The 25,697-nt window shown below is 47.3% G+C and overlaps 1 protein-coding gene and 2 non-coding genes across 8 annotated transcripts; all 3 read left to right on the top strand.

Annotated features, from left to right (window-relative positions):
- Nucleotides 1–4,083: 4,083 nt before the first annotated feature.
- Nucleotides 4,084–25,401, top strand: ATG16L1 (autophagy related 16 like 1). 6 transcript variants are annotated; one of them, XM_071567064.1, is made up of 19 exons: nucleotides 4,084–4,298; nucleotides 5,985–6,075; nucleotides 8,225–8,336; nucleotides 9,754–9,827; nucleotides 10,017–10,268; nucleotides 11,128–11,193; nucleotides 13,386–13,472; nucleotides 14,187–14,243; nucleotides 14,443–14,490; nucleotides 15,180–15,282; nucleotides 17,315–17,420; nucleotides 17,539–17,609; nucleotides 19,111–19,182; nucleotides 21,041–21,161; nucleotides 21,948–22,053; nucleotides 22,485–22,634; nucleotides 23,035–23,082; nucleotides 23,447–23,548; nucleotides 23,921–25,401. In XM_071567064.1, exons 1-19 carry the CDS (start codon nucleotides 4,184–4,186, stop codon nucleotides 24,012–24,014), a joined length of 1,875 nt encoding a protein of 624 aa, XP_071423165.1. In that variant the 5' UTR covers nucleotides 4,084–4,183; the 3' UTR covers nucleotides 24,015–25,401. The 6 variants fall into 6 exon arrangements, with proteins under 6 accessions (XP_071423165.1, XP_071423164.1, XP_071423168.1 ...); XM_071567063.1 differs by having other exon boundaries at nucleotides 13,383–13,472; XM_071567067.1 differs by lacking the exon at nucleotides 14,443–14,490.
- On the top strand, nucleotides 15,493–15,763 carry LOC139677250 (small Cajal body-specific RNA 6). The gene has a single exon (XR_011698808.1). It is a non-coding gene; the product is annotated as a small Cajal body-specific RNA 6 (non-coding RNA).
- Nucleotides 18,002–18,264, top strand: LOC139677249 (small Cajal body-specific RNA 6). The gene has a single exon (XR_011698807.1). It is a non-coding gene; the product is annotated as a small Cajal body-specific RNA 6 (non-coding RNA).
- Nucleotides 25,402–25,697: the final 296 nt, after the last annotated feature.

Here is a 25,697-nt window from a genome sequence, read left to right as displayed (position 1 = left end):
CCCGCCTCAAGCAGTCTGTTTCCGAGCTTCACAAGACTTTGCCAGCCCTTCCTCATCTCTGATGGGCATATTTTTGGCAAACTTTAGGCCCCTTAGTTGTAATCCTGTCCCACGAGAACAAGCAGATCAGGTTATTTTCTTTATTTTCTGACACACCATATTTACATACTGCTGTCATGCTTCCCATCAGTCTTCTCCCCATTAGAGCAAACAATTCCAACTGCCCAAATCGTTCTCCTGGACCTTATCTTCTATATATATATTGGTCATTCCTGAGAGGCTATTTTGACATTAGTTTTCTTGCAATGTACTTGCTAAAGCTGGACATGTTTCCACCAGAAGCCTTGCTTTTGACTGTGGATGTGGAGTACAATATTCCTTGAAGGCACAGTTTTTTTATTTTTTTCCCTGCAGAATGAGTTTTCTGAAAATCATAAGATGTGTTAGTAGTGAATTAGATGGTTGAATGAATTGGCAAATTTTAACAGGTAGCAGGAAGGCACTTCAAGTCAAGAAGACACTTTCAATCTGAAGGAGCTATTTTATCATATGCATTCTTACAGTTCTTATTGATAAAAAAAGGAGAACAGGATGACAGATGATGACATGAAATGGGAATGTGCTATTGGAAATACTGCCAGAAACTTCAGCTGAATTCAAGAATATTGTATTGGAGTGCAAAAAGCATTGCTAGCAAGTACTGCAAAGCAATTCAAGATGTCCTGCCCACTAGGAAAATCACAGATTACAGAAAGGTGGACATCTTTAATATAGTGTGGGTTTTATAAATTCAAACATGATAACTAATTAAAATCCTGTCCCTGGAACACTCTAGCATTGGTCTAAACAGTAAACCATGTACAGCACTTGAAGTGATTTATCTAATGCTTGAGGACCTTTTCTTTTCTTTCCCCCATGTCATTTCTGCTTATGCTGATTCTTTGTCCTGCTCTGCCGAAAGAAATAGTGGACAATTATTTTCACTCCAGTTTCAGTGAGAAAAGTCTGCTCTCAAAAATGAGCTGAAGGATTTGTCATGGAGAGGCTGAAAGAAAGCAGGGGGCTGGCAGTTCAAAGGCAGTGAGGGACTTGGGAGCTGATTATATGTTAAGGCCAAAGTAAAAGCCTCTGGAGAGGAGTTACTGCGTCTGAGTCCTGTCTTTCTGTTCTTTGCCTTCTCCCTTTTTGCTTTCCTCTTTCTCTGCAGAGGATTAAGATGCAGAGACGATCTGTCAGGATGAATTTCAGCACTGCCCTTCAGCAGGTCAGTAACTATATGGGTAGAATTAGGATTTAAGCTTACAGTTACAAATAATTTTAGGTTTTTAAACATATAATTTGATTTTATGATGTATAAGGAGAATAAAATAGGCTTTTTGTGATGCCAAAATTTTCGGTAAATCCTGAATGATAACGAACTGCTCAAAGAGTTTTGCTCTGTTAAGCAGCAGGTATTTGTTTATTCACGCTAGCGGGGAGTGAGGGGTTAGCAATGCATCACCACGGGCTGGGTCAGTTTGCACATTTTATACTTCACTACATCTGCAAAGCAATGGACTACGGACTGTAATACACCTGCATAAAGAGGGAACTCTCATCCAGCTGCACATGGGCGTGACTGGGGCGCTCTGAGCTGGCCTGGGCAGTGCTGTCCCCGCGGGGGTCTCGCTGTTCTTCAGCCTCACGGGGCGTCGTTTCAGGGGCTCTTCCTCGCTTAAACTTTTAACCTTTCTGCTGGACGCTCGCTCTGTTGCGTTGTTTTCCCTTTGAATGCCTCTAGTTTGTTTTATCAGTTCTCTAGCTGCTTTAGCTGAATTCTAATTGGATAACCTTGAATTAAGTTCTACTTTAGCTTCTGCCAGGCCTTGTGGCATCTGGAAAAAGAAACATTTTCAGCTACTGAATTCCACAGCTTGTAGCTTTTCTCATATGTACAACCAGAAGGGCTACACCCCCCCGCCAACTAAAATCTTTTAACTAAAATCCCCAAAGTTATATAAAAAATATTTAAGCTAAAGTGTCTTATGTATACTATTTCTTATCATGTGCTTAAAATTAGCTTTACAAAGAATGCATAGAATCTCGTGCATTGTGTACTTGGTGAGCCATCAGCACACTCTCCTCCAGTCTAATAATCCAGTGAACCATCTGTTTTATGCTGCTACAATTTCAAAATTGCATCTTCGTTCATTTACTCCAAAGAAAAACAGAGCAATTTAGGTAGCCCAAGACAAAAAGCGTTATAAATCTTGTCCAGTTTCAAATTGAATTACAGTAATATAGCTACCTAATGCATTACTTTGGAGGTTGAGCAGCTAAAAATAAAGCAATGAAACAAGCGGTTACAGATTTATTTCACATTCACCGGTGAACGTGAGGCTGAACAGGCCGGGGTGCGGCAGCGAGGGCTGCAGAACAGCCAATCAATCAATCAATCAATCAATCAATCAATTAATTTTACCTGTAAAGCCCCAAACAACAGTTGATTTCCCCACCACCCTCCTCGGAGGGTGAGATGTGACAGTGGCTGGTGAGGCAGCACGGCCCTGGTGCCGCCGGCACTCACGGGCTGCTCGGCCGCGGGGCAGCGGGCGCTGGGCTGGGGGCGCAGGGCTGGGGGGGCGCAGGGCTGGGGGGGCGCAGGGCTGGGGGGGCGCAGGGCTGGGGGTGTGCAGGGCTGGGGCCGGGTTTGGGGCCGGTTCGGGGCCGGGTTCGGGGCCGGGTTTGGGGCCGGTTCGGGGGCGGGTTCGGGGCCGGATCGGGGCCGGGTTCGGGGCCGGTTCGGGGCCGGGTTCGGGGCCGGGTTTGGGGCCGGTTCAGGGGCGGGTTCGGGGCCGGTTCAGGGGCGGGTTCGGGGCCGGTTCAGGGGCGGGTTCGGGGCCGGTTCAGGGGCGGGTTCGGGGCCGGGTTCGGGGCCGGGTTCGGAGCCGGGTTTGGGGCCGGTTCGGGGCCGGTTCAGGGGCGGGTTCGGGGCCGGTTCAGGGGTGGGTTCGGGGCCGGTTCAGGGGCGGGTTCGGGGCCGGGTTCGGGGCCGGGTTCGGAGCCGGGTTTGGGGCCGGTTCGGGGCCGGTTCAGGGGCGGGTTCGGGGCCGGTTCAGGGGCGGGTTCGGGGCCGGGTTCGGGGCGGGTTCGGGGCCGGTTCGGGGCCGGTTCAGGGGCGGGTTCGGGGCCGGTTTGGGGCCGGTTCGGGGTCGGGTTTGGGGCCGGTTCGGGGCCGGTTCAGGGGCGGGTTCGGGGCCGGTTCAGGGGCGGGTTCGGGGCCGGTTCAGGGGTGGGTTCGGGGCCGGGTTCGGGCCGGGTTCGGGGCCGGTTCGGGGGCGGGTTCGGGGCCGGGTTTGGGGCCGGGTTCAGGGGCGGGTTCAGGGGCGGGTTCGGGGCCGGGTTCGGGGCGGGTTCGGGGCGGGTTCGGGGACGGGTTCGGGGCCGGTTCGGGGCCGGTTCAGGGGCGGGTTCGGGGCCGGTTCAGGGGCGGGTTCGGGGCCGGTTTGGGGCCGGTTCAGGGGCGGGTTCGGGGCCGGGTTCGGGGCCGGGTTCGGGGCCGGTTCGGGGCCGGTTCAGGGGCGGGTTCGGGGCCGGTTCGGGGCCGGTTCAGGGGCGGGTTCGGGGCCGGTTCGGGGCCGGTTCAGGGGCGGGTTCGGGGCCGGTTCAGGGGCGGGTTCGGGGCCGCTGTGTGTCCGCGGCCGCACCCAGGGCCGCGCTGTGGCGAGCGGGCTGTGCGCATGCGCCCTGGTGGCGGGCACGGCCCTCTCAAGGTGGCGGCCTGAGGGAGGCCGTGTCTGACACACTCAAGATGGCGGCTGCGCACGGCCGTTCTGGCGGGAAGGACACAAGATGGCGGCGCGAGGCCCCCTCTCCTCAGAGAGGCGCCGTGCGAGGCCGCCCCTGTCCCGCCCGGCCCGGCCCCGCGGCCGCAGCGCCATCGCCATCGCCATCGCCATCGCCATCGCCATCGCCATCGCCATCGCCATCGCGCCGCTTCTCCTGCCGGGACGGGGGCGGCGCCGGGGGCGGGCAGGAGGAACGCAGGCAGCGCGGGGGCAGCCCGGGGTCGCGGCGCGCCTCTGCGGCACGAGGGCCCCTGACGTAGCGCGGGGCGGGCGCGGCGGGTCCGGCCGGGCCGTGAGGGCTCCGCGGCCGCTCCGGCTCTTCCCGCCGCTCCCATCGCTGCCCGGCCCGGCCCGGCATGGCGGCGGGGCTGCGCCCCGCTGGCTTCCCCCCCTGGAAGCGGCACATCGCGGCGGAGCTGCGGCGGCGGGACCTGCTGCAGCGCCAGGCCTTCGAGGAGATCATCGCCCAGTGTAAGCGGGGGCGCGGCCCGGGCGCTGCTCCTGCACCGCAGTTGTGCCTGGCAGTGCCCGCGGGGAGGGGGCAGAGCACGGACCGGGCTCTGCTCGGGTGGCCCAGCAATGGCACAAGAGGAACGGGCAGGAACTGATGCCCAGGAAGCTCCACCTCAACTTGAGGAAGAACTTTCCTGTGCAGTGACCGAGCATGGAACAGAGACCGGGGAGGCGGAGGGGGGACTCCTCCTCATCGAAAGTGGGAAAAGCGGAGTCTCACAGGGCCCGAGGGCCTCGCCTGTGCCGCTGGGAAAAGCCGGGAGTTCTGCTTTAGCGAGGAAAATAAGTCGTTGTTTCTCTCAGTTCCCTGCGCGGCTGAGGCGCTTTGTGCTGCGAACAGTGATTGAATGCGTGAATTGTCTGCGCAGGTCCTGCCCAGATGCTCGTGGAATTCAGAACAATAGCGCTATTGACCGTGCTTATGGTGCTGTGTCAAACCGGGAGCTGTTCGGGGCCAGCGCGGGCCGTGTGGGGCTCCTGCCCGGCGGTGCCTCTGGCGCTGCTGCGCCGCGGGCAGGGCAGCGCTCACGCCGCGGGCAGGGCAGCGCTCACGCCGCGGGCAGGGCAGCGCTCACGCCGCGGGCAGGGCAGGGCAGCGCTCACGCCGCGGGCAGGGCAGGGCAGCGCTCACACCGCGGGCAGGGCAGCGCTCACGCCGCGGGCAGGGCAGGGCAGCGCTCACGCCGCGGGCAGGGCAGGGCAGCGCTCACACCGCGGGCAGGGCAGCGCTCACGCCGCGGGCCGGTCAGGGCAGGGCAGCGCTCACGGGCAGGGCAGGGCTCACGCCCCGGGCAGGGCAGGGCTCACACCGCGGGCAGGGCAGCGCTCACGGGCAGGGCAGCGCTCACGGGCAGGGCAGGGCTCACGCCCCGGGCAGGGCAGGGCTCACACCGCGGGCAGGGCAGGGCAGCGCTCACGCCGCGGGTAGGGCAGGGCAGCGCTCACGCCGCGGGCAGGGCAGGGCTCACGCCGCGGGCAGGGCAGGGCAGGGCAGCGCTCACGCCGCGGGCAGGGCAGGGCTCACACCGCGGGCAGGGCAGGGCAGCGCTCACGCCGCGGGCAGGGCAGGGCTCACACCGCGGGCAGGGCAGGGCAGCGCTCACGCCGCGGGCCGGTCAGGGCAGGGCAGCGCTCACGCCCCGGGCAGGGCAGGGCAGGGCTCACACCGCGGGCAGGGCAGCGCTCACACCGCGGGCAGGGCAGGGCAGGGCAGCGCTCACGCCCCGGGCAGGGCAGGGCAGGGCAGCGCTCACGCCGCGGGCAGGGCAGGGCAGCGCTCACGCCCCGGGCAGGGCAGGGCAGGGCAGGGCAGCGCTCACGCCGCGGGCAGCGCTCACAGAGGCTGCAAAGGGCCTGAACTTGGGACGCTTTCTGTTCTAGCAGGTAGCAATGCACTCGAGCAGTCTCTCTCTTAAGCTCTCATACAGCAGTCCCACTCAGCATCTGGACTAAGGAGGAATTCTTGGGGCGGTGCCTTAACCTGCTGAGATGAAAGGAGAGAGAGCACACTAATGTGATGGAAGCTCCCACAGCATTTGGTTGTGTCACAGTAATGAGAGAGACTAGATCACAGCTGGTAGGAGAAGGCAGGAATCTGGATTTGCTTTCTGGTTATCTTCTTAATTATGCTTTTTGCTCTTGCAGATAACAAGCTGCTGGAGAAGTCAGACCTTCATGCAGTGCTGGCTGATAAGCTTCAAGCAGAAAAACATGACATCAGCAGACATGAGATCAGGTATGCAAAACTCCTTGTAACCTGAACTGTACGCAAAGAGCTGCTGGGGCACTGCAGTGATCCGGCACACAACAGGCTGGGAAATCTGTTGAACTGAAAACAAGTTACAACTGCACCTAAGCATGTGCTGAAGTTACAGTACATTTACAGAAAGGTCTGACTATGTTTGGGACAGAAAATGATTTATCACAAACTCACAGTGTGAAGGTGGACCAGAAAGAGCTGGTGCTTCTGATGTGTTTGCGTTGTAATGTTTATAATGTTTTCCTGCTGTTAGTTCCTAAGGATTATGTAATTGTCTGGTTGCAGTGCAGGGAGAAACTGATGCCTTGGTTTCTTTCAATCTGTTATCACATAGAAGAGGAAAATAGAAAAAACGTGATTGTGAAATGTCAGTCCTAAATAAGCATCAAATGCTAAAAGGAAGGTGTCTGCTGCCTGCTTTTTAGCAGGATTTTTTGGGATGCTTCCTCTCTAACCTGGGAATAGCACTCTGGTGCTGCAGGCAGGGATTGTGCTCCTCATTCTGGGGTGTTTGACTCCACAGCAAAGCAGCATGGTTTGCACAGCCTGTACATCCCACAGGGAAAGGCTCTTGGGTTCTGCCCTTGGTGTACCTGAAGAAAAGGCAGGGCTAAGAAGCCCAGGGTTCCTGCTTCTGTAGGAATTGCTTCCCCTGTTGAAGTTCTTTGTGCCCTTGTACTGGAACCAGCACAGTTCCGTAATGCAGAACTGTGTGGCTGTGTCTGATTGGGGTACAAACTAAGTCCATATCCAGAGAAGGAGGAACTCCAGGTTTTGTAGGAATTGCAGGCATAATGTCAGTGTTTGGCCAGCAGGCTGAAGTCAACACCTGTGTGAAAGTTCCCAGAAGCTTCCTGCTGGCTGCAGTTGTCTTGAACCATCTCATTTATGGGAATCAAGGTCTGGTTGAACACCTGCTCAAAGAGATGAGGCTGGAGTCAATGAGAACAGAAAGGTTTTGAAACAGAATTACTTTTCTAATACTAGATAGCTGACGAAAAATGTATTTATTTACCTCAGGGCCATGGGAGAAGTACCTAATTCTGGCTGTAGGGTATGCATGGCCAGTGCTCTAGGATGTGGGTTAGATATTATCACAGGACTTGGCTTCCTGTCTGTTTGCACACAGTGTTTTGGAAATGCAGTTAGTGCAGCACTGGGTCAGTGAGGTGTTGATTGTTCTTTGGTTTTTTGCGAAGAGCATCAAGTTACTGATATCTCTGTGAGGCTTTTCAGCTTCTGGATGCATTATTTGTTTCCCACTGGACTCTTAGAACATGGAATGACTGCATAAAAGGATGCAATTACCTTGTTCTGTTTGTCTGCTATAATGGTGATCAAGTTAAAATTACAATTTTTTAAAAGCCGTAGTTCAAAATAGAGGTACAGGTGTGCTCAGTCTGTGTGTGATGTGTGTATGTGCTTTTTAAAAACCTGTTTTTCTCTGTTTCTGCCTCTGCTTTCAGAGGCATGAGTGATAAATGTTACAGTCATAGTTGTTTTGGTAGAGCTATATCTGTGTTCTGGTGTGTGGAAATTCAGGATTATCTTACAACACTGCTGCGTTGTAAAATGCAATTAGTAGCCACTCCAGAACTTGCACACAGTCAAGAGCACAGCCAGCACAATGGACAAGTGACTTGTCACACCTGGCACTGTAAACCCAAGAGCCTGGGAATACACACTTGGTTCCCTGGCTTTTGATTGTTTGCCCTCTCCAGATATGCAGCATCTTCAAGGTCCACCAGCTCCCTCCAGAACAAATCAAGGGGTTAAAATATTTGCAATTGTCCCAGTGTTTGGAGAGTGTACTTTTAAGACTGGGCTGTCTTCATACAAATTTAAACAAAGGCTGATTATCTGCCATTTGAGTTTGAATTCTGCCGGAGAATTTTCCAAAAGGTTGAATGTAGTCTGCAGGAAGTGTAACTTTGCAGTCCTGTGCAAGGAACGGCCTTTGAGTTGGTGAGGTGTGTGTGGTGTGGGAGCCACCTGGGGTTTGCTTTGTTACGAATGACCTGGGTCTCTGGTGTAGGATAGGGAATCCCAGGAAGGCAATGTCCTGAGACTGTCAGAGGCACAGAAACAACTGATTTGGGTTTGTGACATCTTCTTCTCTTTCCAGCTGCAGCCCTGGACACGATGGCACATGGAATGATGCTCAGCTGCAGGAATTGGCACAACTGAAGATAAAGCACCAAGAGGAGCTGACTGAGCTGCACAAGAAACGTGGCGAGGTCAGGAAGTCCTCTTGTGCTACATGACCCTGGGGGAGTGTGACCTTAATTTTGCCAAGCTTATTAGTTGTCATTTTTTCCTCCTTTTGTGTAGGGCCTTTTTAAGCTTCCCAATTTTTGATGATTAAAATCAGCCAGAGGCGGCTGGTCTGTAACACTGACACCAGGAGACGAGAGCTTACACTGTCAGCACAGCATGAGTTTTAGTGCTTCATTTTGTATTTCAGTAATAGGTTTTTAACTGTATTAGAGGAGGAAGGAACTGGTCTGGTTCACAGAGCTGTGTATGACCACCAGTTCTACATTGAGAAGGCTTGTAATGAGTGAGAACACATGGGTGGCCATTGTGTGGTTCATTGGTCTCACTTTGCAGCACCACTGCTGTGAGAGGGGACAAAAAAACAAGCCCAAGCAAAGGGTGGAAGAGCCCCAGTGTTAGACTGGGAAGAGAGTGCTGGGTCACAGCCCAGGAGTTCTGTGACTATGACGCTTGGGCCTGGAAGAGAAAAGCCAGGGGTTTAGGGTTTGTGTTTTTGCAGGGATTTTTTGACAGGGAGGTGTGTAGGCTTCATCAGCAGAATTGGGTTTTTTTAAAGCACAGTGGTGGACTGAATGAGTCCAAAAGCTGATACCTGAATGGTACTGCAGACTTTTATAGGGGAAAGGTGTGAATGACCTGGGAAATGCTATCACGCTCCTTTGAACGCGCCTCACTGGAGGTGGAGAGAAGATCCAGTCAGCAATTCTGAGCCTTCTGAAGGGAAAACAGCTGTCTACAGGAGGTGTGCACTGACTAGTCAGGGCTCTGACAATTCCTCCCCAAGCTGGTGTTCTAAAAGCCACCTGTCCAGGCCGGTACTTTTGTCCCAGCACTGACTGGGGAGCTGTGATCTGGCAGCTGCAGCTCTGTAGTGTTGGCCTGTGCACTGCAGACACTCCACCAGCAACTTTCTTTGTGGGGAAACTTTTGGTGATACGTGTTTACAATATAAGCTGCATGTCTCCTGCAATGGCTGTCCTGGCCACAGCAGGAAGATTCGTTGCTTAGTTGTCAGCCCTCATTTGTTGGTTTATTCACTTGGCAATTTTTAGTTTTTATATTATTTTTTTTCCGCTACTAACATTTCTTAATATGCATTTTCTTTGATGTGACTATATTAAAGAAACTTTTTGAGGGAAAAGAGTGAGGTATCAAAGGACAGTAACTTTTTAACAACTCATTTTTGAAAGTAGATTCTCTGATTTAATGACCTATGTGATAAGGGCTGTAAACAGATCTGCATAGAAAGCTGGGGAAGAAAGGTGTGATCTGTGCTGTGAATGCTGGATTGGTCTGTGTGTGCACTGCTGGCAGCTCAGTGTGTATTATCCAGCTGGCATGCCTGCAGTTTGCAATGTCATTTTCTCCTCTCCGTAGCTGGCCCAGTCTGTAATTGATCTGAACAACCAAATGCAGCAGAAGGACAAAGAGATGCAGATGAACGAAGCCAAGTGAGTAGGAACTGTTTTGTCTGGGACCAGACTTCTGGTTGAGTTCTTCATTAGAGTTATAATGTTCTCTGGAAGTCCTAGCCAGGGGCTAAAAATGCCTTTGTGAGGCACTGTGCAAACAGTACAGAGAAGATGCCACAGGTCCCAGAGGAGATCCCCATTGTTTTGTATATTTTGTTGCCATTCCAGGATTGCAGAGTATTTGCAAAAGATTTCTGAACTGGAAACAGAGTGCCAGGAATTGCGTAGCAAACTGCAAGATCTTGAGCGAGCTAACCAGACATTGAAAGATGAATATGATGCTCTCCAGATCACCTTCAATGCCTTGGAGGAGAAACTGAGGAAGACTACTGAAGACAACCAGGAGCTGGTCTCGCGTTGGATGGCAGAGAAAGCACAAGAAGCCAATCGTTTGAATGCAGAAAATGAAAAGGATTCTAGGTGAGATAATGAACTCTGTTTGATAAACCCAACGTATTTTTCAGTTATGAGTTCATAGGATAAAATGAAATTCAGTTTTGATCTCTGAGATCTCTGTTCTTGCACAGCACAGTGAGAGTCCAGAACTTCGTGTTGCTTTTTCTGGCCAACACAGACTGATGCTTTGTGAAAACATTCCTGACTTTTAAATGAATAAAACATGTTCTTATGTTTCTTGAGCAACATTTAACTGTGGCCTGAAGATTATAAATCAGATAGAAACTGAGATGTTGTGCTGGTATTAGATTTGGGCTTCTCTTGTTAGTTTTGCATCTTGTACTGCTCCTAGTTTTGTCCTTCTTAGATTTAACTAACTTCAGTGTTTTTTGCATTTCTCTAAAATGACCATCTGCCATGAGACTGAGCTGTATGTAACTTGGAAAAATAAATTTGTAGGGTTTTTTTCCGTGCAAAATTATTTTTCTTCTGAATTGCTTCAGCTTACTTGCCAGCTAATGATACTTGGAGACTAAAACCTATATTGCAAGGCTCGTAGTTGGAGTTTTGTGTTAGCTTTACTAACATAGTTGTTATTTTGGCAAGTTTTTGCACTCCAAGCTAATCCATATCCATGAGTCATAAAGGGCCCTGGGTTCACTTGCCTTATTGCCTCAATGGAGTGATCTTGTCCTTTACTTTTCACAGTAAGAAAACTGCCTCTCTTGTGTTCAGTATCTTGAAAAGGAGGATAAAATTAGGACAGTGGACTTTTTTGTTTGTTGGTTTGGTTTCTTTTAAATCTTTTGAAGCCCATCAAAACTGTGCGGGGTAGCCTTTGGAATGTGCTTTCTTTAAAGTAACCCTGGGTTCTTTCTTTTAGGAGACGCCAGGCCAGGCTGCAGAAGGAGCTGGCAGAAGCTGCCAAAGAGCCCCTGCCTGTTGAACCGTAAGCAGTCTTGATTTCTAGGGTCTCCTTCAGCAGTTTGTGCAGATGCTTAAGTGAGATCTCTGTTATTTCTAAATTGAATGATGGAGAGGAGCGTTTTAACTTCCATGTAAAGTCAGAAATGCACAGTAAGTCTCCCTACTTGAACTTACAGAAGAAGGAGCTCTGTTAGGATTCAAAATAGATGCTTGGGCTGAAAGTCCCAAGAATGGTTCATAGGGTCAGTATGTGTTGTCTCAGCATAAAAGTATTTGTTCTGTGATGCCTTTGGTCTTTAAAATAGTTCTTCATGAAATAATGAAGTCATGAAGCAATTACCTGGAGATGCCTGGATTTTAAAGTGTTAGCCTACAAATGTGCTCAAGGATTTCCCGTAGGAACAGGTACTGAGTGAGTCAACCTGGCTGAAAATAGATCCTTCACTTCCATACTGGAAGGGATTTATTGTCTGAGTTAAAAATAGATCAATGTGGAGTTACTTTACCTGGCAAACCAAAGAAAAGTACCTCCAGTCTCTTGTTCTTCCCCCTGCTGTGTTTACCCCTGGGTGGGGTGTGCTCAGGTGACTGTGGTGGGCAGTTGGTGGTGTAGGTGCTTTGTGCTGGACTCATGAGGTGTAAGCCCAGTCCAGAACAGCTGCACCTGTTGCACTGTCCGTGGGCACTGCTGGGAGCCTTGAGCAGTGTGCAGGCTCCTTGAGATCTGTGGTGTTTTATATTCACATCCTGTAATCATCCTGTTGCATCCTGTGCTGCATGTGCTGGCACGTGGGCAGGAGCAGCGTGGGCTCTGGGACAGGGAGGAAGGGCAGCTGTACAGGGAGTATGAGAGCGCTTGTAACATAATTGTTTCTGCAAACTACTCAAACTGCTTCACAGATGGTTTTGATTTCTCCTTTGATTTTGTAATTTGAGAGGGTTTGTGTTGTATAAATGAATGTGGTGCTTAGTGAAGGGGAAAATGGCACCGTTTCAAGGGGTGTGCCCTGGTGTTTATAGTCACGTAAAACTATGTTGTTAACATGGAAAGTTCTTCTGCTACATAGTTTTAATAGAACAAACTTTACATTTTCGAAAAGAAGTATTGGCAGAACTCATAGTATTTTATGGAAATACTGTCCTGATACATTAAATCAGGGTATGTATTTTCCATAGCCTTTTCATGTATACTGTCCTCCAAAATCCTAGAACTGAAAGTGCAGCTATGCAACAGTCCCGTCCTTTTGAATTCTTTTGTAGCTGAGTGTTACCTGATGGCAGGAAATTGATTTCTTCCTATTTAGAAGCTGAATTTAAACTTTCTGCTCAGTCAAATGGCATTAGGTTGGTAAAGTGTATTTAAAAATAGTTTGTTCCACAAAGTCAGCAGTGGAGGAAAAATCACTGAAGGAAATAAATAGGAGGCTGTCAGAGCCCATGGTGACCAATGGGGGAAAATGTTCAGGATTAGCTGAGTAATTTTTCTGGATTAATTTATGGTACACGTGTTGGAACCTCACACTTGTGTTCAGTCCATACACCAGCACTTCAGTGGAATGAACTGAAACATCCCTTGTACTTAATGATGCAGCTCCTGAAGTACAGCAATATAGAAAGTAGGAGCACATATTTGTTGTAGGTGAAGGAGGAAAATTCACAGTCTTGTGCTTTTTTTAACACTCCCTGTTTTGAAACAGCAAAAAAGGTGCTGATGAGATGTCACCTATATTTGGTGGTGGAGTAACTCATGTTTTTGCTGTTCTGTAACTGTTCAGCAAATACAATTTAATCTGTAGTGAAGCCTTGCCTGGATGTGGTAGGTTGTTATAATGCTGTTTGTAGGACTGCAAGCTGAAACAGAATGTCTGTAGTTAATGAGAATCTGGAAAGGAAGTCTGTCAACAGAAATAGGGACTGGAAATAAAACCATGTTGTGAGTGAAGAGGAATTGGCAGCTGGAAAGAAAAAAACTGAAATTTAGTTGCTGTCCTATTTGTTTTCAAATGTTGTAAGTTCAGTGTTGCATCTCTGGCAGTGACAGCCAGGTCAGTGTGTGTTGTCTGGACCTACTTGCGTGTTACTCCAGCTGCATAAACCTGAAGTGTGTTGGGCATGGACACTGACAGACCCTGGGGCAGTTATGTCCTTTGCTGGGTGGTTTCCATGGAAAGCTGTGGCTGGTTGGGAATGAGGTGTTCTCTCTCACTCCAGCAGGGATGATGACATCGAAGTGCTGGCGGATGAAGCCTCTGACACAGCAGAGGAAACCTCTCCAGTGCGAGCTGTCAGCCGCACGGCCAGGTGTGTGGGCAGGGGCCTTGGAGCACAGGGGGCACTGAGGAAGCACAGGGGGCTTAGGAGAATTGGAAGTGTGGGGAATGTCCCCTAGGGTTCTGAGTTGCCTTTACTGGAACACAGTTTAGTACTTCCAGCAGAGCAGTCCTGTGTTCTCTGTTACCATGCTTTAGATGTCCTGGTTTTCCTGCTTTCCTGTTTTAACTAAATTACACTTGTGCCTAAAAAGTCTGTTTGATCTTAAAAACAAGGGTTTAGAAACAAAGCAGTTAATAACATGGGTATTACAGTGCCTGTTATGTTATGCCTTCATTACTATACACGGTATCAGTGTGACTTTTCAAATAGCGGGGCCTAGCTGAATACTAAAATAGTCTTCACCTAGATTAAATGCATCTTTTTCTTTGAAATAGCAGTGAGTGGAAAGTAAGAGATCACAGATTAATTTGCTTGAAACTTCAGACTTGGCAGACTCTTACATCTAAACCCAGCAATTCATGGGTTGAGGTTGAGGGAAACTGCAGAAACTTCACTCAAACTGTGTTCTGAGTTGCGGTCACTGGTGACTTCTGCGCTAATGCCTTTGGTGTTCTCTGTCTCTGGGCTGGGTCTGCAGGGGAGGGAGTCCTTCCAGGAATGTGTTGCTATGAAATGTGTTTGTATTGATTTGTATGTGGAGAAGCTATTCACGAGGTTTATACCTGTCCTCCCCTCCTTCAGTAAGCGACTCTCCCAGCCAGCTGGAGGCCTTCTGGACTCTATCACTAATATCTTTGGGTAGGTTAGAACACTTTCACCTCTTTGTTTTGTATATTGGTTTCAATGTACTTCAGAATCTTGGTGTTGCAGGGAATACAAACAAGTATTTTCAGCCTTTCTTCTAGCTTCTGCCTTTCTTTTTTTTTTCTTTTTTGTTCTCCTCAACTTCCTGTTTCTTCCATCTTGCCGTGTGCTGACCTCTGACCTTTCCCTCCAGTCTGTCTGAGTCTCCCCTTTTGGGACATCAATCTCCTGATGCTGCCAGGTGAAAACATTCTCCGCGCTTAGTCCAGCATGTGAATGTATTCCATTGAAGTAACATGGAATCCAGCTGCGTTGTCCTGATTAGATTTCAGATGTTGATAACTATGGCTAGAAACTGTCTACAGGAAGAGTAATGAGCCCCTCTTTGTGGAAAGAGTATGTGGGATTTGCTCTTACTTTCCACTGCACTTTACGCCTTTAATAGGGTTATTTAAAATAAGTAATTTTGTACTTAGTATCCGGAGTTGAGCCAGTCCTTCTAAGCTAAACTCTGTATTAGATGGATGGTGTTTGCTTAAATGGAGCAACCTAAGGTTTGGAATGAAGTATTTGCTGCCTGAGATGTAGTGCTGCAGTGGTGTGGAGTCTCCCTAGACATAAATGATGGAGCTGTAGTCATTGCCATGTTTCTTTTCCTGTTAAAATAGTAAGGACTGCTCCAAAATAAGGTCAGCAATCAGTTCAGGTAACTTACCTGGTGAACTGTGAAATACCTAAAGCCAAGACTGAACCTAGTTTTATACAAAAAATGTAATCTTTGTAAGGTGGGATAAACAAAAGTTAAAAGCACCTTCCCCCAGTTTTCACTTGCTGTACAGTGTAGTTAAGTGACAGGTATAGATGGAATAAACTCAAGAGAAACAGTGTTCATTGTTCATTTTAAAATGTTTCTACTTTGTTTCATCTCAGGAGGCGTTCTTTGTCCTTGCTCCCTGCTCCCCAGGATAATGTTGAGCCACATCCAGCTGCCAGTAAGGAAGTGAGAGTACCCACTACTGCCATATGTGTCTTTGTGAGTACAGAGGGAATTCTCTGCTCTGCCATTCGTTTTGCTGCCTTTGGAGGAAGTGAGTCCTCTCTGTGTGGAAACTGATGTCCTGAATTGTCTCTCTTAGCAATGCCAAACGGGAAGGAATTCTTGGTTTGGTAGCATAGTTCATTCCAGGTAATTCTTAGCCCAGATGTTTCTCAGAGCTAATGTGCTTAATGTTTGTCTTCTTGAGGTCAATGATGACAAAGAAGTTTTCTGAGGGCACAGGGAAATTACACCCCCTTACCCTCTTGGCTCCCAGCAGTCCCTGTTCTATCATGCCATAGTAGAGCTGACATTGAGGAAGGGATTGCTGACAGTTTGGGATTAATTGAGTTCCAGTTCTCCACAGTGAAGGGAGTTGTGGCACCAAATGTAATCCAACAGACCTGCTTAAGAGGAGCTCATGGTGGTGGGGTGTCTTCATTTGCTGTGCATGATCAAAGGTTTTCAAGCTGAGACCTCCTTTACATGTTCTTTGGCCTCACAAGGCTGAAGTTAAATTTCTGTGCAGGCCATTGTCTTCTGAATGAAAGGCACTGTGGGAAATTGTCTTGTAATGCAGCTGCTTGTGTGAGCAGGCCTCTGGAGCTTTCTCAGGCACTCCAGAGCGGGATGTGGATTTTTCATGGGTATGACATGACTTATGTTTTTATCCAGAGTACCAGCATGGCTCACTGCAGCGTGGAGGGTTGTCTGTTCCTACCTGCCCTGTTACCAGCTGCTCTAGCAGAAGTCATGGGGTGGGAGAAGCAAAGTTACCTTAGGTGAGAATAGGGTCATGGCTTCAGGGACAGCTGGAGCTGGTTTGGATAGGGACCATCAGCAGAGGAAGTGTTAGTCTTTAACTCCTGTGTTTTGAGCCCAGATGGTGTGTCAAGACATGTCTCAGTCTGGCAGAGCATTATAGGAATCATTGCAAGGACTCTGTGGCAGAGGTGTGGCAGGTACAGGGAGCAGACTGGGCTCACCTTTGGAGGGATGAGTAGAAGGCAGAAAAGGAAGTCACTTCAGCCATCATTCTCAAGCAGAGCTTCTAGACAAGGCCTTTGACCAGCTTTGTTGTGAATGGCTTTTCTGCACGTGCAGGGAGATCAGATTTCAAGTGTGATGATACCTAAACATGAACTGGCAGACCAAGTTCCAGCAACAAGTTGCATAAAAATACAAGTTTCCAGAAAGGCTGGTTTTGAAAAAGCAGTTACAGAAAATACTTAAAAAAAGGAATGCAGCAAATTATTGATAATGTAGTAGTAATACTGTGTGGGTAAGTAGTAAAAAGCTGTGAAGTTAATAGAGCAATAACAAGGAATTAATCTTAAAATTTTCATAGGTTTTCAAAGATTAAGAATTCAGAACATTAAGCTATGCGAAAGCAGGGGTGTCACTGCATCTGCAGACAGGAAGCACAGCTTATGCCCAAGTTCTCTGGAGAAGGTTCTGTCACGCCTGTACTGGCACTGCTTCATCACCAGTGTAAGGCAGCGTCATCACCAGTGCCCTGAGGGAGTGAAGTCCACCTGTTAGGCTGTTCTCTAGCAGATACCTAACGCAAGCCTGACTCGAGTGTTCTGTGGTTGCAGGAACTGTTTGGATCATGTTCTGTGGCTGTCTCTAGATGGAGAAATGAAAAGTTAGTTTCCTTCTACAGAATATCACCTGTTACTGTTTTCTGTCCTGTTTTCCTTTCCTTATATTTTTTCTGGTGTAATATAAAAGCTGTAGCACAGGAAGCATTGTAAGGTTTTTGGCAGTTTATTATCCTTGCTGAGTCCTTGCTGTGGTGTGTTTCTTTATGTACCTTTGTTTTTTTCCTCAGATAAGGATCAGCCTATTTGTGTCTGTGCACCATCAGCCGTAGCAGAATTTGTCTGTGGCTGTGTTGCCTATAAACAGCTGAAGGATCCACAGCTGTGATTCTGTGTAACCTGTTAGTTCTGTAGCTTTCTTCTGTGTGGGTTTTGGGTCTTTGCTGATTCCATTTTGGGTGGCTGTTCTGTTCCCCTCCCCTCAGGATGCACATGACGGGGAGGTGAATGCAGTGCAGTTCAGCCCTGGCTCCCGGTTACTCGCAACAGGAGGCATGGACCGGAGGGTTAAGCTTTGGGAAGTCTTGGGAGGTAAACGTTTTTGCTTTGGGATATGGTGGGATGCTAAATAAAGTTGTATTATGGTTCACTTTGTGTCAGCTTTGTTCTAATCTATTGCTTAAGTTTTTGTTCGTCTTTCTCTGTGCAGATAGGTGTGAGCCCAAAGGGTCCCTCTCTGGTAGTAATGCTGGGATTACAAGCATAGAGTTTGATAGTGCTGTGAGTATCTGTGCAATATCCACTGTTTGTGATTGGGAATAAATTACTGGAATTATGCTGTTCTCTGCTACCAGTTTTCATTCTGGTTGAAAAGTTAACTAAGAAATGAATGAAAACACAAAAGTAACTGCAAATAGTTAAAATTGTACAAAAGGTCTTTATTTGGTAAGCTGCAGTCTGTAATTCTCATTTTTGCTTTACAATTCAGAAGATGATGTGCATCTCAGATGGTGGCTGTTATGGGCTATGACAAAAGTACAATTAAATATACTTGGCTTGGTGTAAAGTAAGAAATTAGTCTTCAGCCTTCCTCTGAAGCTGGAATAACAGCACAAAAAGCAAATACACTGTCTCTATTTCTGTGAAGTTCATTTTCATAAGTGGCTTGCTGAGGTCTGTGATGAATAGTAAAAGGTCTGATTATCTCGAGACTTGGACTTCCATGACCTTTTCTCCCAGCAGTTTCTCACCAGTCACAGCACAGTTATGGTGTGGCTGGCAGAGTGTTTGCTGACAGCTTGAGGTGTGTTCAGGTCATGTTAACCTGGAGTATCGGAGACATGACCGGGATCAGCATCCAACAGTCCTGCTTGAAGGAGTTTGGGGTCTTGGATTGTTCTAAGTGGACATGTGATCTGACTTTTCTGCTGAGACCTCCTCCATAAGACAACACTGACATAACTTCTGCCATTTGGGGATGATTCTGTGTGCCAGACTTTATTGATGAACACCCAAAAGGATCCTTCCTATGGACACTGACCAGCTCATTAGAGATTTGCTGGTGCTGTTCCTCTGCAGGAGAAACTTGTTCTGATTTTTGCTTGAACACATTTGAGGTGAGAACTACCTGAGGTGAGATGTTAGTGGACTTCCAAGGATTCAGGAAAGTCTTCTGAGATGGACAGAAGTGCAAGCATGAATTTTTTGGTGTCCGTTTTCCATCATGGATGACTTGTGAGAGCCTAAAGTTGTCGATTTATCTCTCACACAGATTTAGCTTTTGGAATCTTAGCTTAAAACATTAGAATTTTAATGAAAACTGCAAGAATCAGTCTAATTCCATTCTGAGGCCTGTCTAAGCAGTGGAAATAGATGATGCAGGCCTTTTTCCTTTGGAAAAAAAATCAAAGAAGAAGAAAGAAAACATTGCCTCCACAACAGATAAGGGTAGAGTAGAGCCTGTTTCCTCAGTACAGCAGAAGGGAAAGGAGAATGTCCTTTTTGGTCTGGTTATAGTTGTATATTCTTACAAACTGTTAGTGTTACTGTAAATATATTGCATTACCAATAGTCATGATGCTACAAATGCCTTCCATTTTGGTGAGAAGCAGAAGCTATACTAACTTTCCAGAGTGGCATATGTCACTGTGGTTTTGGTTTTACTCTTTTTTTCCTTTGGCAAAATAGCACTAACATGGTTTTAATGATTTATGGGAAATATTTGAGTTGAATTTGCATCTTGACTAGCACAAGGAGCTTTAAATGAAACTTGTGTTCACAGGGTTCTTACCTCTTAGCAGCTTCAAATGACTTTGCCAGCAGAATCTGGACAGTTGATGACAATCGATTGCGGGTGAGTCTCGTGAGGCAAAGCAGTGTTTCCATCTAGTATTCCCAGTTCTGTCTAATGGGTACCGTGTTGGTCTGTGCACAACCTTGCAGGAAGCTTCAGTTACTGCCCGTTTCCCCCTCCAGCAAACCTTGCCACGTAAAGTACTCTTCTGCACCCCTCTGGGGAAGGTTAAATGCTTCTTATGGTTTGTAGAGAGCCTCCTCAGTGTTCTAGCCTCACTCCCAGGAGAGGGCTGATGAAAAAGGGTTTGCAGAAGACAGAGAAGGACTTTTGTTTTGAGTCAGGAGCAGCATTCTTGAGTAGGAGCCCTTTGCCTGGCTGTCCAAGGCAGCAAGCCTTAACCTGCTGGACTTTCTTCCCAGTGTCTTTTGAAAAGTTCCTCCTCCCAACTCCTTTGCACTCACATTCTTCTCTACCCCTTGGCTCCAATTTAAAGAAAGATTCACCTTTAACTGACTAAAAGAAAAGTTTCTTCTCAGCTTTCCAAGAGTTTTGTGTGTTTAGATTTTGGTTTTTTATTTTCGGGTTTTTTTAATTGTAATTTTCTATGTAGACTTTTCCTCAATTTTTTTTAGGAAGTGCTACTTTGATGTTCCAAATCTTCTGACATTTCATGTGTTGATTATAACCAAGAGATGCATTGTAATTCACTGGGTGATTCTCAGTGTGGAGATGTGAGATCTCAGTTAGGAAAGTGAAGAATATCAGGTATTTTGCAGCTTCTCTTTGGCTGCAAAACCTACTGTTGGATGGGAGTTACAGGGAATACCACTTTAGTACAGTGCAGATTACTCGCTACAAGAAATTAGTTATGCCTGCAAACATCCACCTGGCTTCATGTAATCTTGCTGTAGTTTTTTGGAGTGCATTCACTGTTTGCTGAGATAAAATAGTACATTCTGTGTTTTGAGAGCGTGTGGTATGGATTTATCGTGGCTTGCACATGAGCAGGAGGCAGTGAAGCTGAAATTACAGTGAACTGTGCCACAAACTCCCTGCTTAAATGCAAATATCTGCCTGTAATGTCTGTGCAGCAGGAGCAGAAGAGAGATGCAAAATGTTAGATTGTTCTTGCTGATGTCTGTGTCCTTTCTTAAGACAAAGGGGTCTTTTTGAGATGATCTTTGAGTTTGTATTGTGTATCATGGGTTTTTTCTTCCCAAACTTTGTTCCCATTCCTTTCCATTCTAAAGGGGTTTTCTTTTGTATTTCCCAAGTCCAGATTGTTTTGTGTAGTTTGATAGTCCTTTGAGTATTTAAAAAATCTAACGATATACAAATATTTGTCTGTTTTTAATAACTCTTGCTTCAGTCATTCAGTATCTGTTTTGTGATTTAGGATGTAAATATTGAGCAGTTCTAAGTGGATGCGTTTCATGTTCTCAGCCCCAGAGCCTCTCCCTGCACTTACAGGGGCTGCTGCAGGGAGTTTTTCTGAAATCTCAGCTCTCAGGCTTGAAGATGTAACAATAGCTGGGACTGGATACCTTGTGTCCTTGAGGGGAGCTCATTATAAAACTGGGAAGACACAAGTTCCATTTTCAGCATGCTTTAACCCCTTCTCATCGCTCCTGCAGGGCTGTGTTGCAGTTGCCATGTGTCCATGAAATGTAGGTGTATGGAGTGTTAGGAAGGGAGCTTCTGTAGGTTCCTGAGTAGCAGGAGAAACTGCAGCCAAAGGCGACCTGTGTCTCCTGGCTTCAGGCTGGACTCTGCAATACTTAATGCTCCTGTTCAGTGTTAGTCTCCGTTAAACTGAAATAGATGTTTTTTCTGCCAAGCAATGCAGTAGACACACAAATTGCTATTGAAGCCAGTGGAAATATGGCATTTCAGCCTGTAAATCTCTTGTCCTCAGCACACGCTGACAGGTCACAGCGGTAAAGTCCTGTCAGCCAAGTTCTTGCTGGACAACGCGCGCATTGTTTCGGGGAGTCACGACCGGACCCTCAAGCTCTGGGACCTCCGCAGCAAAGTTTGTAAGGAGGCATAACTTCTTTCTTTCATCCATGTGCTTTTGCTGAAGGGACAGGGGAGTCTGGCATCAGATAGGTTATTTCATCTTCTTGCTAGTCTAAAAGAAAAAAACTTAGCAGCCATGCCATCTTCTGTTGTTACTTAAGTGATAGGATTCTGTCTGCCCCTTACCTGGAATATGGAATCCTGTGTGTGCAGAAGCACTGTTAATGCTATTACACGGACAGCAGCTGTTTTGGGAGGGTTCTTTGTTCACCAGTCAAGGGGTGGGTACTTCGGTCTTCCAGTAAAACTTGGAGAATGTACCAAAAATTTCAACATCTCAGATGAAGGAATTGCTAAGATCCAGGTATTTCTTTGAGAGAAACATCTCGTTTTCTTGGCTTTTTTCCTATTGATGGCTCTCTTAAACCTGCTTGCACTTGCAGGAGCAGTTGAGGTCCAAGGTTACCTTGATACCTGGATCACAAACAGAGGTCATGGAGACAGTTTGGTGTTGTTTATCAGTACCAAATTATAGCTGGCTAAATATGAAGTGGAAGTAAAGCAGCTGTCACGGGTACCTTTAAAGGGATATTAACCCCAGCAAAGGAGACTGTGAAGGGCAGAGAGCTTGCTGAAGACTTAAGTCAGGATTGTTCAAAGACAGTTTGCCCTTGGGCACTGTTCTGTGTGGCCACTGTGTTTGTCGGAAGGGGGGGGAGGGGGATGGTTAGTTTTCTGTCTCTGCTTTCCTCAGTTTGTGCAGCATGATTTTAAGTATGTCACCATTGGTTTCTCCATTTTAGGTATAAAAACAGTATTTGCAGGATCTAGCTGCAATGACATCGTGTGTACTGAGCAGTGTGTAATGAGTGGACATTTTGATAAGAAAATCCGTTTCTGGGACATCAGGTAAACGTATTGTAGGAGAGCTTATGTTGTAGGAATGGTTATGGGATTGCTATCAGGTTAGTATGAGCTAGGGAGCTCTTGCCCTGAACTGGGAGGCTGATGAGACTGCTGTAAGGGTTGCAGAAGGCTGTTGAAAGAGACTTTTTTACTACTTTTATACTGTTAGGGATGTTGAATTTTGGATTTTTTGGGGGGATGCCATTTCTTTTCTGAAAAGGCAGCCTGCTTGCTGGTAAATACTCTGCATTGTTTAGTACTTGCTGTTCTAGCGTGGCATTGTGAGGAAAGTTGTATCTGACTGTTGTCTGGAGATGTTGTCCACAAGGTGGGATTTAGGTTGTGAGAAAGAAAACTTAAGAATGAAGTAATCCCTTTTGTCCTCTTCCACCGCTGTCTTTTTCCCTTCCCTGTTTTTAACTTTCTGTCTGTAGGACTGAAAGCATAGTAAAAGAGCTGGAGCTGCTTGGACGAATCACAGCTCTGGACCTGAACTCAGAGCGAACGGAGCTTCTGACCTGTTCCCGTGATGATCTGCTCAAGATCATTGACCTGCGGGCTAGTGCTGTCAAGCAGACATTCAGGTGAGTTCTTCACAAGAACAGTGGGAATTTCAGAACGTTTGGTTGTGGATTGCCCTCAATACTGAAGTGTTTTTCGGTACCTCCATAGAAAGAGCACTCTTAACTCTTTTTCTAGTTGGTGGCAAAGTTCTTCAGAATCTGACAGCAAAGATCTGCTCTGATGAATCTTCTCCTGTGCCTCTTTAAAGAAGGCAGTTTGGCTTAGAAGTCCTTGGCCTACAGGAAAGGATTTCTTTAGATGTCCTTGAGAGAGGGGTGTATGAGAAATGTGAATTGTGATAAAGGGATGCTGGAGTTTATTCTGAGCCATAAACCAAGTCTCTAGCATGGTCTTTAGAGACAAGCTGGAAGTTTTTCTTCTTATAAACGAGTTGACAATTATCTGATTCTAACTTTTCAGTGCCCAGGGATTCAAATGTGGCTCTGACTGGACAAGAGTTGTGTTCAGGTAAGGTCAGATATAAGTGAGATACCTGATAAATCTTTCCCCAACCAAAGTGAGTGATTCCTGGTGCTTGGCTGCATTGGTCCCCACTTACAGCTAGAAAAACTGGGGCAGAGTTTGTGTTTTGCCCAGCATTATCTCTTGGTCAAGACAGTATATCTGTAGATGTTGATCCAATGTCTTGAAATGTTCTGATTTCAAAGTGCTTTCACTTCTAGTGCTGGCAGCTGGTAACACATAATTCTGAGACTAGTTAGCTAATGCCAAGTTGCTTGCTTAGGAAGTTGTGGGTGGCATGGTGATGTGTTCTGAAAATTGCTAACTTGAAAATTCTTCTTTGCCTTCTGCACCCTGTTTGATCTCATAGCCCTGATGGTAACTATGTGGCTGCTGGTTCAGCAGATGGGGCCCTCTACATTTGGAATGTACTTACTGGGAAATTGGAGAAGACTCTTGCAAAGCATCACAGGTGAGGGAAGCATGTTGTGCAATCCAAAGTGGGGATCTGGTTCTGAATCTTGCTGAGCTATGAAAGAGTTGTAGTTGTACAGCGTTTCAACTTATACTGGTGCGTGACAATTGTAACACACAGATTCCTTGTGGATTCTCTAGATTGCATTAGGTTAGATTTGTTGTTATTTTCTTAATCTGAGATATGATTCTAATAAAGTACATTGAATATATTTTTAAGAAAGCTTATTAAAAGCGCAAGTCTCTTGAGAGCTGAGAAAGTGCATTTTTTTTTTGTTGATGATCAGAGTATTGTAGTATTTCATTCCTGTGTTCAGTACTGTTGTGGAATTCAGTTTTCTTGTAAACTTACCCCTGGCTTCCATTTCAGTTCTCCGATCAATGCAGTCGCGTGGTCACCAGCGGGAGCCCACGTGGTCAGTGTGGACAAAGGCAACAAGGCTGTCCTGTGGGCTGAATTCTGACTGCTGGAGGGTGGAAGGCTCTGTGTGGTGGTGCTGATCCATGGCTGAACAGGAGGGAGACCCGAGCCCAGATCCATCCTGAGTCGGGATATTGACAAGCACATGGGCTTCGCTTTCCAGAGGGAAGTTCTAAAGCAATGGAGAAAGGAGCTTCTTATGACTGTCACTGTACTGTGAGGGATTAGCTGTTCTGGATGGAGAATGCTACCCAGTCATGCCTTTACATGCAGTATCTCTGCACCACGTGGAGCAGAAGGTACTAGCAGGATTCCTCACCAGACAGCTGTGCCAAATACCTTGTCACACAAATGTATTTACAGCACTTCTGAGGTGGAAATGTTGGGAAGGAGTTACTGTATATGCTGACCTAAAACATGTCCTGTCTCCTGTGTTCTGTTCTCATGGCCTATTTCAGGCATGGGGTGAGAAGATCTTGAAATGTAGACAGGTCCTAAGCAGTGTGAAGTGTTGGAACAGCTTCTAAAGAGAGTCTCCTGTGGCTCTCACAGCTCTGCCTTGGAGTTTTACCAGCTCGGTTTGGATTTGCTCTGATCCCAGCACAAGCTCTCCAGCACCTGTCATGTGAACTCTGTGTATCGGTTTCACTTGCTCCTGAGGCAACAATCTGTTCTTCAGGACTTCTGCACCCTCATGTTGAAATGCACTTCAACAGCTTGGGCATCACAAAATAGGAGATTTTTAATCTTTTTATACCACAGGCAATTTGGTTACTGGGCATGAGGAGAGAGAAGTTCAACTTGTTGAACTTGTTGTGGAAGGTGTACTGCTGTGATGAGGAATGTAGTCATGCTGTGACTTCAGTCCAAGAATGTAGATGCTTGTTCCCTTTTCCTGTTCATCCGTCCTGTCCTGTCCTGGCGGCTGTCAGTAGAACACAGGGGAGCAGTAGGGTCAAATCCCAAATCCATTGTTTTGGTGCTGGCAATTCCAGGCCATTTGCCCCTTCTTGAGCACGTGCAATATTCCCATTTGCGCTGGAGCCCTCTGTGCTGCAGAACGGTGTCTTGGCTCTGTCCCTGCTCTGGCATCCCAACCCATGGTATGACTGGGTGGGAGCTACCTGGCATATCTTTATCCAGCCAAAACTTTTCAGATTATCTGGGCCTCAAGACAAGCCACCAGCGTTTTATTGCCTTTTTATTTGCACTTTATTTTCTTCTTCCCAATAGTGTTTTACTAAGGAAGTGTGTTATTCACAGGGGCTGGGTTGTGGGCAGTGGCTCTGATGGGCTCCCTCTAACCCAGCCTTTTGTTCAGACACTTTCTGCAGAGGGGAATTAGAGTATATGGGGCAAAGTTTTTATTTATTCAGCTGCCCATAAGAACTTGATTGTAAATAAACCTGTGTTCTGCTTTTAAAACCCCACAGTACTCTGATTCATTTGTTTATGTGTCTGTGTGTGAGATCTCGTTCAGAATTAGCACAAAAGGGAACCCGAAATGTCATTTACCTGATGAAGTGTGGATTTGTGTTCAGCTGTATTGTGGGATTGGGTGTGGAGGGGGAAAGAGGATAATGCTCTTAGCTTGGAGCTGGACGCCCCACAGGTGCAGCCTGGGCTTGCCCTGTCCCAGGAATACTGGCTTGAGACTGAAGGAAGTCTTGCCACACTGAACGAGTGCCTGTGTCCTTGAAGGGTTGATGTGTTCTTCGATGTTTTG

This window comes from Pithys albifrons, chromosome 11 (assembly GCF_047495875.1).
Source record: "Pithys albifrons albifrons isolate INPA30051 chromosome 11, PitAlb_v1, whole genome shotgun sequence".
In the NCBI taxonomy this organism is placed as follows: Eukaryota; Metazoa; Chordata; class Aves; order Passeriformes; family Thamnophilidae; genus Pithys; species Pithys albifrons.
The sequence above is the reverse complement of the archived record's forward strand: the minus strand, read 5'-3'. Positions and strand labels throughout refer to the sequence as shown.